General features: G+C 47.6%; 1 protein-coding gene across 1 annotated transcript; it reads right to left on the bottom strand.

Moving 5' to 3' along the window:
- ACTA2 (actin alpha 2, smooth muscle) lies at positions 1–17,896 on the bottom strand. The gene is made up of 9 exons (XM_077751877.1): positions 17,791–17,896; positions 13,767–13,921; positions 11,971–12,099; positions 9,174–9,284; positions 7,042–7,126; positions 6,256–6,417; positions 4,637–4,828; positions 3,315–3,496; positions 1–295 (listed from the first exon to the last, which is right to left on the bottom strand). The coding sequence occupies exons 2-9, from the start codon at positions 13,893–13,895 to the stop codon at positions 152–154; spliced, it is 1,134 nt and encodes a 377-aa protein (XP_077608003.1). The 5' UTR covers positions 13,896–13,921; positions 17,791–17,896; the 3' UTR covers positions 1–151.
- Positions 17,897–18,249: the final 353 nt, after the last annotated feature.

The following is an 18,249-nucleotide window of genomic DNA, read 5'->3' as shown; positions in this document are numbered from 1 at the left end:
TTACCAGTAACATATTTCAGATTTATTAAAAAACACGTAGGTCACAAGTCAGAGCTTTGGCTAGGAATGATTTGGAAAAGAATCAAAGGCGTTATTCCACAAAACATTCACAGTTGTGTGCCAGAGACAGACAAGAGAGCAAGGAAGTGTTTTAGAAGCATTTGCGGTGGACAATGGATGGCCCGGCCTCATCGTATTCCTGTTTGCTGATCCACATCTGCTGGAAGGTGGACAGAGAGGCCAGGATGGAGCCCCCGATCCAGACAGAGTATTTGCGCTCTGGAGGGGCAATGATCTGTTGGCCAAGAGGAGAAAGAAGGGCTGTTAGCCAATCAAGGCAGGGCCGGGCATGCCACCATGGTCCCCACTAGCTCAAGTTCCATGGACAGGGGGACAGTCTTGGCTGTCAGATGCCTACCCCTGACCCCACCCTAACCCCAACCCAAGGGATGTGACTAGGCTGTGAATTTAGAGACTTTCCAATGAGCGCATTGGTTCCTCTGGTTCCTTTCACACAATCTAGTCCAAAGCACCGGTAACCACTCTAAGGGGGTCAGTCTACTAACTGAGGAACGAAATGTGGGCCCCAAATCCTGCATGGCCTCCACTCCGAAGCTCTGTCTCAGAACTCAGCATGACCCCAGCATCCTCAATGAGAAGCTTTGATTGTACCAGAGCTTACTAGACAAGTCATCTTCCACCTGAGTATGTCTACTGAGATGCACTGTTTCAGACAGGGGGCTCAGGGTCCCCCTGATGGGTGACCATTTCCCTGGGGTAGCTCCCAGTTACTGGCTGCCTATCTCCGCCGCACTGGCCTGACATGCAGCCCATGCTAACGTGACTTAAATGAACAGTTTGGGCACAGAGAGCAGTGAATCAGGACAGGGGCCCCCACCACCCGCAGTAACCCAAAACAGGCAGCTGCAGTTGAGTAATTCCTGAATCCACTCCAAACTGGGACACTTGGGTAGAAACAAATGTGGGCACTTGGACAAAAAGACAAGGTATTTCTGAAACTATGGTGGAAAGGTTTAATTTCTGTTTATTCCCCCAAACTCTCTTTGAACATTTGTCTTTAAATACAAGTAGCTGATATTTACTGAGTACTTCTCATGTGCCTAGTACTCTGCTCAACATTTTACATGTATTATTCTCATAACCACTTTAAATACAGAATATTGAATTAGTGTTATATTCCACGTGGGGAAACAGAAGTTGAGAATTTCTTTTTTAAAACCGACTCCATGCCCGATGTGGAGCTCAAACTCACAACCCCAAGATCAAGGGTCACATGCTCTCCTGGCTGAGCCAGCGGGTGCTCCTGAGAGAGGTGTAAGCAGCAGGTGTAAGTCCCACTGGCTGCCCACCTGTTTGACCCAATATTCAAACCTGGATCTCTGCCAGGTGGTTTTTTGTTTGTTTGTTTCATCTCGTCTTATTTTATTTTATTTATTTCTGAGAGAGAGAAAGACAGTGTGAGAAAGAGAATCAGAGAGAGAGGGATACACAGAATCCGAAACAGGCTCCAGGCTCTGGGCTGGCTGTCAGCACAGAGCCAGACACAGGGCTCGAACCCACGAACTGTGAGATCATGACCTGCGCCGAAGTCGGACACTTAACCGACTGAGCCACCTAGGTGCCCCTCGTTTTATTTTAGAAGTAACTTTTCCATCTGGGGGTAATTGTAGATTTACAGAAAAGTGTTAAAAGACAGTGCATAATGCCTATAGCCCTCTCTCGGTTTCAGTTTCACCTAATGTCGTAACCTTACTGCCCCAGGGTTTTAATAGTTTTCTCTCACCGTGCTGGAGCCCAAAGTTCCATATTTATTTTATTCCAGAAGTTCAGTTTGGAGGAGCAGGAACCAGCCAGCCCCATCTGCAGCTGCTGTCCGCGCTACACCCCCACCCAGGCTGGCTTTGTCGGTGAACCCAGAGCTGGTTTCGTGTCTCTCCGTCCAATGTGGGAGAGGAAGAGGGAGATAGCCGATCAGAGGAGCATCCAAGAAAGACCAACCTCAGGAACCAGTCTCTCTTGTCACCATGCAGTCTTTCAGAGCCCGGGATGCAGGCAGAGAGCTCTGGTCTAGTACTCTTTCTGTGATCTGCAAACCCTTTTCCCAAGAAAGAGAAGGGAGTGCAAATCACAGAGAAGGTGTCTGAATACTTCCTGTGTGTGTGATCTGCACGCGGAGTGCCCTTTCTCCCGTTCCCTGTGACGGGGGTCAGAGAGTCCCCGCATGGCCTTCTGATTTCAGAGAGTGATAACAGCTTTTGAGAAGGCACCGGGCACATGTAAGTTTGCCTCCAAAGAACGGTCTCTGTTTTATCTCTGAGTTCGCTTCACTGGGACTCAGAACACAAGAGAGGGGTCTGTGGTGGCTCCGGGACCGGGCTGGGTCATCCTGGAGTGATTCTGCGCTCTGAGCGCCTAGATCAAAAGGCACACCTGACAGAGAGATGAAGATACAATGCTAATTCCTGGCCACTGAGAGGTGATCACTGTCGGTAGCGGAAAAAGAGTATATGCTATTGAATCCACAGCTTTTAAACCTCTTCAGAAATATGTGCGGCTCCTCTGATTTTTTTTTTTTTTAATTTCTCTATGTGAGATGCACTATTTTTATGGTGGGGAAAATGACACAATGTATATTTTTAAGAGCTATAACAGAAATCATCTAGACTTACTGTGGTGATTGCTTCACAATATATATAAATCTTGAATGAGGCTGCACAGCTGAAACTAATATAATGTTATATGTGAATTATGTCTCAATTAAAAAAATAGAGGGATACGCATACACCAAAGCTCTGTTGACCTTTACTCCTGAAAGTAGCTCATAGACAAGGTAATTATAGATTAAATTTTGTAGAGAATAATTTAGCTTCTCCTATGAACTGGACTGACTTATATCCTATGAAGAGTGGAACTTGTGGGGGCGCCTGGGTAGCTCAGTTAGTTAAGTGTCTGACCCTTGATTTCTGCTCAGGTGACAATCTCATAGTTTGTGAGATCGAGCCCCACGTCAGGCTCTGCACTGACAGCACAGAGCCTGCTTGGGATTTTCTGTCTCCCTCTCTTTCTCTCTGCCCCTCCCCTGCTCACACACTCTCTCTGTGCCTCTCAAAGTAAAGTAAATAAACATTATTAATAATAATACAGAGAGGAATGTGTGGACCTTGACCCATTGCCTAGTCCTGGAGCCCGTGAGCACACGGGAGTAACACATGACCTCTGAAGAGCCCATCACGCCTGATGATGGGGTTGGTGCCTCTGGAAGCAGAGCCATGGCATCTGACCCTGAACCATACCTTGATCTTCATGGTGCTGGGCGCCAGGGCCGTGATCTCCTTCTGCATGCGGTCGGCAATGCCCGGGTACATGGTGGTACCCCCGGAGAGGACGTTGTTGGCATATAGGTCCTTCCTGATGTCAATGTCACACTTCATGATGCTGTTGTAGGTGGTTTCATGGATGCCGGCAGACTCCATACCTGCAAAGGAGACACAAGCCATGACCCTCGGGCGGTGGGCGTCACCCAGGTCAGACACGGAAGACCCAAGTGAGCTGCTGGAGGGTCTTACAGTGGACTGAAGTTTGACAGGAGCCACAGTGTAAGAACCACCCATCTGAGAGACCAAAAGGTCCTTGTAATGCTCAAATCTAGTGAGGAAGCCCTGATGGGGCACCGCCAGGGGCTGAGGGTGACGACATCACATTGCTGAGCTTTAACAGACTCACTTCTAGGTGGAGTTCTAGTAAGGGCGGAGCCTTCAGGCTCCCCATGGAAGGTCTTGTGCACAGCCANCCCCATGTCTCCCTTTCCCTGCTCCCTTGCTCACACCCCTCAACACTAAAGGGGGCTGACTCCCTGGGGAGGTGCTTCATCTGATTTGGAAAAGGCTCTTTTCTTTTCAGTTCTTTTTTATGTTTATTTATTTGTGGGCGGGGGGCAGTGAGAGGGGACAGAGCATCTAAAGCAGGCTTCAAGCTGTCAGCAGAGACGCGGGGCTTGAACCCAAGAATCAACCGTGAGACCATGACCTGAGCCAAAATCAAGAGTCCTATGTTTAATTGACTGAGCCACCCAGGTGCCCCACAATCCTCATTTTATACATGAGGACACGGAGGCTTGGGGGTGTTAAGTGGCCTTCCTTCCTAAGCTCATGACAATAAAACTGACACTGAGCACGGGCTCCCCGCTCCCAGCGCCCACCCTCTATAAACAACTACACTAACCTTTGTCCAAGGTCAATGCTAATGTAGGAACAGGCTCTTCCATTTTTCTCTCCCCCACCCCCTACTCCTCCCACAGTCTCAGCACTCAGCGTATGCTTCCCATCCATCCTTGGCTCCACTGTGTCCTGAGCACAGGCAAGATCTGATTTGTTCACCATACTCCATTCACCAAGGATGTTTGGGGCTTGACTACAGCGTAGATGGTATTTGCTTAGAGAGAAAACTCCTGGGGTACCTGCATGGCTCAGTCAGTTAAGTGTCTGACTTTTCGTCCTGGGGCCCCTGTCACACACCACCACACGTGTCCCCACATGCAGAAGGGTGCTGATGGCCAGGGGCTGGCAGGACGCAGGGGGTTAGGGCGCTCTCCCCTTTCCGGGACCCTGGGACTTGCCAATGAAGGACGGCTGGAACAGTGTCTCCGGGCAGCGGAAGCGCTCATTCCCGATGGTGATGACCTGTCCGTCCGGCAGCTCGTAGCTCTTCTCCAGGGAGGAAGAGGACGCGGCGGTGGCCATCTCATTTTCGAAGTCCAGAGCCACATAGCACAGCTTCTCCTTAATGTCCCGGACAATCTCACGCTCGGCTGTCAAGACACAGATACGAGGGTTTGCCCAGGTGGTAACAGTCCACCCGCCTTATGTCAGTCTCTCCCACAATGTGGGTTCCTTCAAACACGTGTGTAAGTTCAATATTCTGCCTTCCCAAATCCTTGATGGTAATTAAACTATAGAGAGTCCACAGGGGAACCACTTCTGTCCCTAGAAGAGTGGTAGGTTCGTAGAAAATATTGTCTGGGAAATGCAGGGCAGGGGTACAAGGAGTTGGCCAGAGAAAGGCACAGAGCCTTTCCGTACCTTACGTTTTCTTTTTCTCAGGATCAACGATTCACTCTCCGCTGTAATTGTTTTATAATAGTTTGCTTATTGGATTTTCAGTTGACCAGGAAGTCTTACACTGAAATCTTACGCTTTGGGACCCCCACAGTTTTCAAAAAGCCCCAGGGATCCACGGTGCTTCTAGTTGACACTACTGGCATATTCATTACCTTCTAGAAGGAGGCAGGCCCTGGCTCAGAGCCAGTCCTGGACCAGAAGGCTCAGTGGTGCATATTGAAGGGGGTGTGGAAGAAGCAGGCAGGCAATCCCTTCCAGACTCCTGCACTCGGAACTTCTAAGCTATGGGCTCCATCCAGTCCCCCGGAAGCTTTTGGAGATATTCTGGGGTTCTTGTGGGGAGCAGAAGAGGAATGTAGGAATTAATTCAACTCTCTACCTGAGAAGGAAGCTCGAACATCCACAGGGCTCAAGCTCGGAGTCTGTAATAAACCTCAGGCATGTTCCAAAACTGAAACTTTAGGACAGCACCAGATGGAGAGCGGAGGGAAGGCCGTTAGGACCATGTGCCCCAAGGATGCCCCAACATGTCTAGCACCATCTGACTCTGCCTCTTGTGGGTGCAGACCAGGGGGCACCAGCACAGAGGCCAAAGACACGTGGATAGCTTCCTGCTGGGTCGGTCTTCATACTAGCTAACAACTACTGAATTACTGACTTACAAATATTGAATTACTCAGTGTTGGTGTCACTTCATATCACAGTCGTGTGAGGGCTGATGCCCCACTCACAGATGAGGAGACCATGGATTGGTGAGTTGGGTCACCCTGCTAGTGCGTGGCAGAACTGGGACCCACACCCTACCTAGATGGTCACCAAGACTACCAACCAGTGCGCCATATTGTCTTCTGTCTCTGTGCTCCCAACTTTCTATTTGTGAACATAGGAGGTTAAGAAATGCCCAAGTAACACACCCCTGACAAGTTAAGCTAGAGGTTCTCCTCATTCTTCTCAAGAAAGAAGCGCCTGCTTTGCCCTGGGTGTCAGATGCCGGCCTCACCATCTGCACGGCCCCCTCCCATCATGTCCCTGGATGGTGGCCAGGGTCCTGGAGGTTCCTGTGAAGAAGAAGCGGCCCCTACACCCCCGGCTCCTCACTCCCATGGGCCTCACTCACCAGTGGTCACAAAGGAGTAGCCGCGCTCAGTCAGGATCTTCATGAGGTAGTCAGTGAGGTCGCGGCCAGCCAGGTCCAGACGCATGATGGCATGTGGCAGGGCGTAGCCCTCATAGATGGGCACGTTGTGAGTGACCCCGTCTCCGGAGTCCAGCACAATGCCTGGGGGACAAATACGCATGACAAATGTCACCACAGCCCCTGGTGCATGGTCCCTGGCTGGCCCAGGAGGAGGGGAGTTTCTGAGTGTCTGATTTGAAGAAGACGGAAAGCATGTAATAGGAGAGGAGAGTCAGGACAGGCCTGGGGAATAAAGAAAGAGCAGGAAGAGAGAGAAAGTCCTGCTGGACGTACAAGCTCAAGGGCTTGTTTTCATTATTTAAGTTTATTTATTTATTTATTTGTTTGTTTGTTTGTTCAGTTTTGAGAGACAGACAGAGATAGAGCACAAGCAGGGGAGGGGCAGAGAGAGAGGGAGACACAGAATGGGAAGCAGGCTCCAGGCTCTGAGCTGTCAGCACAGAGCCTGACGTGGAGCTCGAACCCATGAACCGTGAGATCATGACCTGAGCCGAAATCAAGAGGTAGCCGCTCAACTGACTGAGCCCCCGGGCGTCCCTCAGAGGCTTATTTTTAAAGGTTCGGGAGGAAGACCTTTCAGGGCTGGGATTAGCCCTGTCAGGTCTAACTTCCCCCCCCCATCCATCCATACCCTATGTTGATAACCATCAAAGCCCTCAAGTGCTGGCACACTCAGTCGGGGATCCCAATCCCGTGTCCACCTACCAGTCGTACGTCCAGAGGCGTAGAGGGACAGCACAGCCTGGATAGCCACATACATGGCTGGGACGTTGAAAGTCTCAAACATAATCTGCAAAGCAACCAAAAGAGCTTAAGTTAGTGGTGTCACCAGTGTCGGGGAGAATGTTCAGGAGAACACCCCACGTGGGTGGGCTTGGAATACACGCAGGCCCACCTGGTTCTGGGCGGAGGCAACTAGGTGGGGGGCACACGTGATGGTGGGGGCTCTGCGGGCTCTGGCCATGGCCCTGGCTCCCGTGTGACCTAGGAGTCCTCACCAGACTAACAAGCTGACTTCTTGGCCTTCATTCCTGGCCTCTCAGTGGCAGACGGAAGAGTCTGGCCTAGGGGAGCTCCAGTGTGAGCCCCAGTGTGAGCAGTCTAGGACGCATGCATGATGTCAAAGCCGAAAGACCAAGGAAAGACAAGATTTCGGTTTTGACGTCTCTGGTCTACAGAGGATGACTTTTTAAACCAGAAGCTGAGACGGGTTTGGATCAGTCCAGTTCTGGGATTTGGGTGTACTTGTTGAGTCAATGCCAGCCCTAGGCTCTGAGGCCACTTTGGCTGCTGTGGAAGGTTCTTTGATTCCTGGAAGACAAGATCTGCCTCCTGGTGGCAGAGGGCAATGTATGAATGCCAGGGCCTCGACTCATGTGGTCTGGGGACAAGATCAGAACCGGAGCCCCTCCAGGTCACTCGTGAGAAGTGTGTGCCCACAAACATGACCGTGGGCCTCCATCTGTCCATTGGCGAAGCGCCCCCCAGGCCATCCACCAGAATGTCTGACGTGGTTTGCCGGAGGGCCATGCTTCCCGACTAGTTTTCTGCCTGCACACTATTCATGGGAACGATCACACCCGTCAAAAATGACATCGCTTGCCTCACGGAGTGACTCCCAGGCACACAGATGTCCCCATGGAGAGAATGACCACGCAGGTATTGGGGTAATCACCAAGCACTCTTCTGAGGAAGCGGCCCTACAGTATTTATATGTATTGTTCTCCAGGGTCAAAAGATCCTAGGTCAATGCCAGGCTCTGGCACGTCTAGCTGTGTGACCTTGGGACAGTCCAATGTATTGGATCCTTGAATTGTTCATTTATATGATCAGGTATGTAACTATATAATCATGTATACAATTTTTCATTTATATAATACGGCCTGCTTCACATTGCTAAGATTTAAAGAGACAATGCATGTAAAATGCTTAATCCAGAGTTTAACTATAGCAAGCATTAAAGTGACATCATATTTTTTTATTTGATAGCTCATCCAAACTGAAAACCTGATCCAGCTGGTGGAATGGATGGTCTCCTGCTATAAGGTCTTTGAGTTTCAGGCAAGTCACAAGAATGCCAATAAAAGCTGTTCTTTGCTGGGGCGCCTGGGTGGCTCAGTTGGCTAAGTGGTTGACTTAGGCTCAGGTCATGATCTCATGGTTCACAAGTTCAAGCCTGGTGTCGGGCTCTGTGCTGACATCTCAGAGCCTGGAGCCTGCTTTGGATTCTGTGTCTCCCTCTCTCTTTACTCCTCCCCTGCTCGTGCTCTGCTTCTTTCTCTCTCAAAAATAAAATTTAAAGACATTTTAAAAAAACCTATTCTTTGTTGAATGTTTATTATATGAGGCACCATGAAACACATTCAACATTTTGCCTCCTTAATCTTCACATCAACTCTGAAAAATAATAGCACTAATATTATTCCCAATGTAAAGGTAAGGAGACTAAAAATCATAGAAATTGGGTGGATTCATTAAACTCACGTAGCTGATGAGTGACAGATCAGTTTGCAAACCTTGTTCTGACTCAAGAACCAAATTCCCCCGCATACTTTGAAATGATTTATCCTTAGAAGTTTTTGACCTAACATGTCACTCTTTACAATTAAATATTTTAATTTCCTATTGCTTTGGAGTCAAGAGGCAGTTTCTGCAGTAAGGATGTGAGTCCCATCACGATATTTCTGTCCTTGGTATTCCCAGAGTTCCTGGAAAGTGGCAGGTCTGGTCCATAAGGGGTCTGCTGGGCACGCCATCTCTCTGCTCTCCTGCCCCGCCCCTTTCCCACTGGACTCTTCCCCACTCCCAAAGTGCTGGATCCTGGAGCGGCCGCTTACCTGGGTCATCTTCTCCCGGTTGGCCTTGGGGTTCAAGGGCGCCTCAGTGAGCAGAGTTGGATGCTCCTCAGGGGCAACACGAAGCTCATTGTAGAATGAGTGGTGCCAGATCTAGGGGGGGACGGAGGAGAGACACAGTGATGTGATGCAGTCAAGGGCTGCGACCCCAGAAAGGGACAAGAGTGACTTAAATAAAACAAGGACCGACAGAGCATTCCAAGCACTCATCAAATGTCCACATTTTTCCTGACGCAGGCACCGCAGCTCAGAGACTGTGCATAACTTACCCAAGGATTCACATCTCATAAGTGGCTGAGCAAACACCCAAACCCAGGTCTGTGGGCCAGGACGGTGCAGTGGCTAATGACACAGAATCTGGAGTCAGATCTGGTTCAAATCCCAGCTTAGCCATTTCTTGGTTATGTGAGTCAAGGCAAATTTTAACCCGTCCCAGCTCATTCACCATGGGCAATAACAAAATAACTCGTATGCCTTTGCAAGAACCCTACAGTTACTATGTAGTCCAGTGCCTGACCCGGAATAAATATTCTTCGTATTCAGCTATATCTTTCTTTTAAAAGTAATCTCTGTGCTCAGTGTGGAGTTCGAACTCACAACCCAGAGATCAGGCATCTCATGCCCTACTGACTGAGCCAGCCAGGCACAAACCATATCTTTCCTCCTACTTCCACTTTAGTGAATATTCACGGGAAATGGTTTAGTTCAGCAAGTAAAAGGACAAACAAGTGAATGCATGAATGGGCGAATGAAGCTGACCTGAAAAAATGTAGTTGCCATTTTTGATACTTTTCAGGAAATCTCCCTCTGCAATGTGTGCTAAGAGGCCTCCTCCACCCCCTCCACCCCTCCTTGCTCTCCAGGGCTAGCTGAAGCCTGCTTTCGTTGGCACGTTCTGGACCTCTCGTTCGTAGCCAGATATTTGACCTTCAGGTGTTTCCCAAAAAGCCTGTGCCTATTTGTGGTGCGCTTGTATGATGTACTTGGGGCATGAGTGTGTTTGCTTTATGGCCGAGCACCCTCTTTCATCATCAGATGCCAACGAGAACAAACCGTTGCAAAGAGGGTGAAAAGAATAATTTTTAAGGGCCAGAAAACTCTCCCCTAGCACCAGGAATATTACATTCACCCAGAAACAAAACAAAGCAAAACAGAAACAGCTTGTGAAAATTGATAAATTGACAAAAACTAGATTGATTTCCAAGACCCTGGATCTTGTTCCAGTTTCTCTGGTTCTAAATTTGTGATTTCTAGAAAGGAAATAGGGCGCTTAGAGGTTATACCCCTCTGAGGGAGTAAAAGCAGCAGAGAGCTCAAAAAATCCCATATGCTGTGGTTACCGTGGAACGGGACTGACAAAACAATGGATCCCCCCCTCTCCACGACAAACCTCTCTGCCCCTCCCACCTCTCTCTCTCTCTCTCCGGAAGATGCTTTAAATTCCAGTTTTAGAAATGATGAAGGGCTCTATTCATCCCAATTCTCTAGGTGTGTACAGTCTGAGATGCTGCGAGGTCCGTAGAGAAGCTCTTAGGAGTATTTCCTGCCGCTGCTGACAGCGTCTCTCAGTGCAAACTGCAGCCCTAACCAAACCCAGCATCTCAGACTAAGCAAACCTAAAGAAATGCAATTGTTATGTGTGTGTGTGGATGTGTGTTTGTGCCTGGATGTGTGAGTGTATATGTGTGTGTGAAGGTGTGTACGTGCCTCTATGTGTGTCTCTGTGTATGTGTGTGCGAATGCATGTCCGTGTGTGTATGTGCGTGAGCATGTGTGAGTGGTGTGTGCGCATGTGTGTAGGGAGCTGACAAATAAAATCCGGATATTGTGGTTCTAATGTATTTTGCTCTATTAAAAAAATTAGTATCATTTTCCTGTTAGTCTTTCTGCCTTTTCTCCAATCACTTGTGTTTCCATGATGCCTAATGCCAAACATCAAAATCCTAGGATTTAACTCTTCTCACAAGCTCTTTTATATGAATGTGGGAGATAAAGCATTTGCTTAACAGACCACAGAGAGAGACCTTCTCAAATACTTATTTAAAAATGTCTGTCAGTTGCTTGCGCTTCAGTGTGCTAGGGGACCGGCAGGAATGTCCCAGATCTGCAGTGTCATGGCTCTCCCTTCTACCGTGACAACTAAAATGCTTTAAAAAACATTCAAGGTGGGGCGCCTGGGTGGCTCAGTCAGTTAAGCGTCTGACTTCGGCTCAGGTCATGATCTCATGGTTTGTGGGTTCAAGCCCCGCATCGGGCTCTGTGCTGACAACTCAGAGCCTGGAGCCTGTTTCAGATTCTGTGTCTCCCTCTCTCTGCCCCTCCCCTGCTCATGCTCTGTCTTGATCTGTCTCAAAAAAAATAAGTAAACTATAAAAAAAAAAAAAGTTCAGGGTGAATTGATGAAAAGCTTTCAAGCAAGCATGGGCGAGGCAGGGCTGCTCCAAGCTCTCCTCCACTGGAGTCTTCGCCTCCTGTCTCCAGGTGGGGGGCCCGGGGGTGTTGCCCCTCCTCTCTCTGCCCCTCCCCCGCTGCTGGCCCTGGGAAGGTAATCCAGTGCAACAGACTCTTAATTCCCACCACTGGCAAATGACTACTGTTCCCATCCGCAGAACAGTATCCTTCTAATTAGTGTATAAACCCTCTTAAGCAAGGGATTTGTGTGTTTTTTTTTTAAAAGAAACATTTCTGGATTTTTTTCAATAGTAGCAACATATTTTCAACCAGGAGCCACAGAAATGAGGCATCCTGAGTCCTCCACATACAGAGAACCTCCCAGTACCTTTTCCATGTCGTCCCAGTTGGTGATGATGCCGTGTTCTATCGGGTACTTCAGGGTCAGGATTCCTCTTTTGCTCTGCGCTTCGTCCCCTACGTAGCTGTCTTTCTGTCCCATGCCCACCATGACTCCCTACAGAGATTCAACACAGCGAGAGTCAGCCTCCCCAGTGCTAGAGGGCGGATTACAATCCAGCCACTAAGGGTTAAATCATTGCGATAGAAAGTTCCTCTTCTGGTACCAGGAACATGACATTCTGTCTTAAGGTCACTATGCTCTGAAGCAACATCCCTCAGTTGATTGGCTACAGGCCTGAATCAGTCTCCAAATAGCAGAGGACCCTGTGGGTAAAGCAACTTTACGTTGTGTTTTCCTGTCTGCCATATTGCTTAGCGAGCTCTGTGAGGGCAGAAACCCTGCGTGTCTTGTTCACCACTATGGCAAATTGCTGGGAACTTATGTGTCACTCAATAATTACTTGTCAAATGAATGTATGAAATTTTACGTATGGGTGAAGTGGCGCTGTGCCTCTTATAAATCCTTGAAGCTGTTAAAATTGTCACCCACCCAAGTATGTGAACATCTTCTAACCATTAGAAGCAAACGGATTCTAGCTACAAATGACTGCTCAGTGCTTGCTTTCTAATGGATAAATCCATACCAATCAACAGTAAGACATTTGCCTAAACTAGTCAGAAGTATTTCTATTTATTTTTTATTTTTTAAATATAATTTATTATCACATTGGCAATACAGTGTACAGAGTGTGCTCTTGGTTTTGGGGGTAGAGTCCTGTGATTCATCGCTTACATACAACACGCAGTGCTCATCCCAACAAGTGCTCTTTAGATCAATAAAGTGAAGCTTAAAAAAAAAGTCACAAAAGAAAGGGAATTCTTATTGCTGGGATTTTAAATTGCCCTGGAGTCATTGTTTCAGAACTGCAGAACAGTCATGGCTAATATAGATCCATAAGTAGCGGTTTGTGCAAAATATCTCCATGCATACAGTTCAACAAAGAAACAGACCTGAGATATCATTCAGAGGAAGGGGCTATTATTCGTTCTTGTGACTACATGCCAAACTGAGAGCCATGAATACCAATCAGATAGGGTCAAGGAGCCGCTACATTTCTGATGTGAAGAATTTAAGATGAGATTCTCAGTTTTTACCACATGGCTGCCCCCAATATTTTGTTTATACATAACATTCTATAAAATTAGCATGTGGCTGTCCACATATATTGTGTAAAGTATGTAAAATTACTTTCGGTAACAATGCTTACTTTCATCTAATACCAACATCTTTGAGAGTGAGTGCCCTAGGCTTTTATTTTAGTTTATTTCCAAAGAGTAGCTACGGTACACATTATTAGGTAACTCATCGTATTTCTGATGATGATAATGATCATATTGAGATAAAAAGGAACAATGAAAACAGGTGAACTTTATATCTGATAACAACTCACCAGATAATCGGTCTACAGTGTATACGAAATTCACACGTATTCCTACACATCCATCATCAGAGGTATATATTTAGCAAGGTAACATCATTTCTGGGCAGAGAGCAATAGACAGTCTGTGGATACTCATGGACACCCAGTCACAGACGGACCTCATCTGTAACCCTGTTTCTCTCTATTCCAATTTGAACTTTTTTATTGAATAAATCTGATGTGCAACATTGTGTGATTTTAAGGTGTACAGTTGTTATCTTGATGCACTTATGTCTTGTCACGTTATTGGCGAAGTAGCGATATTTATCACCTTACATAATCACGGTGCAGTACTGCTCACCTGATGTCGGGGGCGTCCCACAATGGACGGGAAAACAGCGCGGGGGGCATCATCCCCGGCAAAGCCGGCCTTACAGAGCCCAGAGCCGTTGTCACACACCAGGGCAGTGCTGTCCTCTTCTTCACACATGTTGGTTGGAGCTGCTTTGCAGGGTCCTATGGGAACAGGGAGGAAGCCGTCCCCCACTATCATCCAGCAGCCTTGGCACTTAACTGTCCACACCCACCTCCTAGACCAGCTGTAGAGCCCTTCTCTATACTCATGGAGCACACAGCACTGACACAGCGGTCATCTCCAGGTACTTTAATTAGACTGAGAGCTTTCTGTAAGCCAAAACTCAGACTTGGGTGTTCATACAACGGGCCTCCAGCACAGTGGCCGGCACATCGCATGTGCTCATAAGCACTTTACAGAATAGCCGAGCTGGTGAATAAATGAACAACCGCAGACCACAGACGGGAATATCAGATCTTCACAGAGACAAGTCACGTGTCATATGTGAGAGAAGTCTCTGGAATTTGCTGTCTGTATCAGCCCAAACACATTTTTCTAGATGTGTTATGATGCTTAAGTGTTTTCTTAAAAAGGTAGATTTTGAGGGATAGGCTGCATGTGAAAATTTGGAAATGTTGAAATGGTGAATGTAAGGTGTTTAAAAGAAAAATCTCAGGGTGCCTGGGTGGCTCAGTCGGTTAAGGGTCTGACTGGCTCAGGTCATGACCTCATGGTTTGTGGGTTCAAGCCCCACATCAGGCTCTGTGCTGACAGCTCAGAGCTTGGAGCTTGTTTCGATTCTGTGTCTCACTCTCTTTTGCCCCTCCCCCTCTTGCATTCTGTCTCTCACTCTCTCAATTATAAATAAACATTAAGAAAAATCTCTTTTGGGCCCAGAGAACTTTTATTTTACCTTTGGAGAAACATTAGAGCCAATCGAAACTTTCTAAGAAGGTGCTTTAAATTTTAGGGGCCACAGTTATTCTCCATTAATAAAAATCACAGCTAACCTAAAAATCCAAGTGAGGGAGAGTCTAATAAGTTATATCACGTAGTTTAATATTTTGCTGCTATGGGGAAAGATAAATTAAAAGATAGGGACAAGGTATATTCTATGTAGGAATAATAGATTAGAGAAAGCAACATTATGTGATCCTATTTAAAAATGTACATTTATGCATTGAAAACAGGTTAGTTATATTCACCAAGACATTGGTGAGTATTATTTTGAAGTGGTGGGTTTTGTAGGTGTTTTTAATGATCTACCCTGGGTCTTGTAATATCTTCTACATTGAGCATGTATTCTTTTAGTAATAAAACAATATTTTGAACATCCAACTCCTAAGCTTCGATCCTATAACAAAATTTGAGAAGTGGGACCAAAAGCAGCAGCTTACAGATTTGGAGAACTGAAGGTCTGTTAGAGAGACCATTGCCATGCAACGCCCTCAAGTTTACTAAAGAGAAAACCCGGAAGAAGTGTTTTGCTCAAGGGCACACGGGGCATTGAAGGCAGAGTTGAATCAGAGATCAAGTCTCCTTGGCTACCCCTTTGACTTTCAATTCAGATTCCCTTCCAGTTTTCCCAGCAGAATTATCCTATAAAGAGAGGGACACCCCAGTTCTCCGCCCAACTTTGAGATCCCAGGATTTTAAGTGAGGAAGATTCTTCTAAGTTGATGAACTCATTGCACACCCAGACCAGATATAAAAGGCAATTCTTTTAAGAAAATTTCTGGAATGTAGGAGAAGGGGGAAAAAAAGCTTTTGCTTTTTTCTGGAGTTCTGCCAGATCATTCCCATGAAATTGATGCTGTATCTTTCCGAATGCTGCATAACACTTTGCAAAAGCGTGACTCTCAGCTGAGGCAATGCATTTCAAAGTCCAGGACAGGGACTATTCCCTCCAATTGACAGACAAGGAAATCAGGACTCAAGGAGTTGAAGTGACTTGTCCAAGATCCCAAGGCTGGTAAAGTTAGGACCACGGAGATGACAGAGTATGATGATTATAGGCTTGGACCCTTCAGTCAGACTGCCTGGGTTTGAGTCTAGGCTCCACCACCTAGAAGCTGCGTGACCTACTAAGGTATTTAACATCTCTAAATCACAGTTTCCTTCTCTGCGAAACAGAAATAATTTCAGTACATGCTATCCAGAGTTCTTACAATGGGGAGTTAGATTTTTAAAAGCATTTAAAATGATTTGTAGTGGCATACGCATTATGCGTGTCCATAAATGTTAGTTTTAAAGTTAAGATTATTGATAGCATGATATCACTACGGTCATCATCCTGATTTTTCTTTTTTTTAGTTTTTGCTTTCTTTCCACACTGCCTCCAGGCGTAGCATGGAGATCCTTGACCTGTGGATTCCATTCCTAAGAATGGAAAACAAGACTCGCCAAAGGCTTGCTCTCTCCTTCCCCACCCCTCTCTTCCCTTTCTAGATGCTGGACACCACTAGGCATTCCTGTGATTGCCTTCCATTCTAGCAGGTAGTGAAGAAGTGAGAAATGTACAGGAGACCAGATGGGACGGGAAGCGAGGGTCGGAGGCATGTGTCGGAGGCGGCCAGCACCGGCGGCAGGCTCTCTGTGGATGCGCTAAGCAGACTATGCAAACCCAAAGAGCTGAAAACAGGATGAAATATTTGGAAATAGGACACTCTGAAAACGTGACAGGATGATCACCATGAGAGCACATCCCCTTCCTAACTCTGTCGCTGGCGGGAGGGCTTGGGGCTTGAATATGCTGCAGAAAAAGTAGGTTGCGCCAGAGCAGCAGCAAGCATGCAGAAAATGAAAAAAATCTCAAAATTCACTAAACGTGTTTTTATTTGGTAAAAACAAAAATGCCCAGGAAGGATTTTCTTATCTCTCAGATGAGCAGTGGTACTAGAGAAGTCTCTGTGTCCCCAGGAAGAAGCCGGTTCAGTGGCGTCTAAGCCTTATCTAACCTGAACGAGCAGCTGGGTTTGGAGCAAAGCATTTCCTAATTAGGTAAAACACATTCGAGCGTCTGCTTTTGGAACTGCACCCTGGTCAGGGGGTTGCTCCAACTGCTTTGCCTGCATCTTGTGCCAAAAATGAGTAGTTAGTGTGGGGAAGGGGGGAGGGGAGGAAGAACACTACAGTTTCCCAGCTCATCCGTCTTGAAATGCAAACCATATTTAGTCATGGATCACAGAATGGAAGGCTTGCTCAGTGTGGAAACTCCAGTCCAGGCTGAAGCGGCCAAACCCTGATTTCCAGCGAAGTTCCGCCTGGGAACTGCCTTGTCACTCAAGGGGCGGGGGGAGAGAGAAATGCAAACCAGACATCCCTTAGGCTGAGACGCGAGCAGCTGTCAGATGCTGCCTCCCTCTTTATTCACAGAGAAAGATACAGCTGTTTTTCCTGCTGCACACTGCTGCGAATGACCAGTGGAGCGTGCGATGCACAGCCTGGAGTGTAAGTTCACGGACACACTCGAGAGACATACCTTTCCTGCAGAAGACACTACCAACTAGAGCCGCAGGAACCCAGATGCAAACACACAAACAGCCAATATCAAAGACAGGCAACTAGACTCTGTTCACTTCTCAAACGCATTTCCAGGCACCTCAGCTGCACCCAAAATACCATCCAATGAAAAATCTCCACACCAAACCGAACCACAAACAAGCACTAGAATTCCTGGTGCCTCAGTAGAAATAACCGCGTAACTTTTGAAATCGCTGGATTGCATCTCTGAAACAGCACGGCCAGATCGGGGCTGTTGATGTAGCGTAAACAGATTGTACAGGTGACACACAGATTCTGTTCCGTCTTCCTTTCCTCCTCCCCCCACGCCAAACTGCATCTTAGCCTTGTTCTTGATACGCGATAACGAGAAGCTAAAAGCTACAATCATCTTTTTACTACAATGTTCATTCAGAAATTGCAGAGGGCACAAGCCCAAGCACAACTCTGCAGATGATGTCCCAGTGCACTGAGTAATGTCAGAGCTGCCGGGATCAGGAAGTCACAGCCCTGGGTCCGAGCCACTTACCCTGACAGCGCTGGGCTGGGCTTCTCCGCTCTGGGTGGTGTTCAGGGAAGCTGAACGCTGCCGAAGGGTTATATAGCCCCTTGGCCTGCTTCCCTCCCCTTCGCTTCCCAAACAAGGAACAAAGACAGACTTGGGCCTGGCGTTCAGGCTAACACGGCCATATAGGGGCCTCAGCACAAAACTCTCTAATCTGGGTGGCCGGAGGTCTGGGTCTCTTCCACCAAATTCCACTGCTCTGCTCGGAGAAGCGGGAGGCAGGTCAGCGCCTGAGGGGAGATAAACACCCGGGGCGGCAGAGCGGCTGCTGAGATGCCCGCACGCCCCGGGCTGAGCGGCGGGGCAGATGCGCACACCTTCTGCACATTCTGCAGAGGAAGCCAGCCCGGGGTCGCGCTGGCACTCCAGGACATTTCCTAGGGAACCCAGCACAGAGAGGAGCGGCCTTGAGAAGTAGGGACT

Source organism: Crocuta crocuta, unplaced genomic scaffold, assembly GCF_008692635.1.
Source record: "Crocuta crocuta isolate KB4526 unplaced genomic scaffold, BGI_CrCroc_1.0 scaffold694, whole genome shotgun sequence".
NCBI classification, from domain to species: Eukaryota; Metazoa; Chordata; class Mammalia; order Carnivora; family Hyaenidae; genus Crocuta; species Crocuta crocuta.
This window is presented reverse-complemented; position numbering and strand designations above follow the sequence as displayed.

Excerpts from the sequence above, each read along its gene's own strand:
- ACTA2 (XM_077751877.1), bottom strand. The coding sequence starts at position 13,895 with ATGTGTGAAGAAGAGGACAGCACTGCCCTGGTGTGTGACAACGGCTCT. Across the intron at positions 9,285-11,970 it reads ACTGGGACGACATGGAAAAG|ATCTGGCACCACTCATTCTA; the intron begins GTACTGGGAGGT and ends GTCCCCCCCTAG. Across the intron at positions 296-3,314 it reads CCAGCACCATGAAGATCAAG|ATCATTGCCCCTCCAGAGCG; the intron begins GTATGGTTCAGG and ends CTTGGCCAACAG.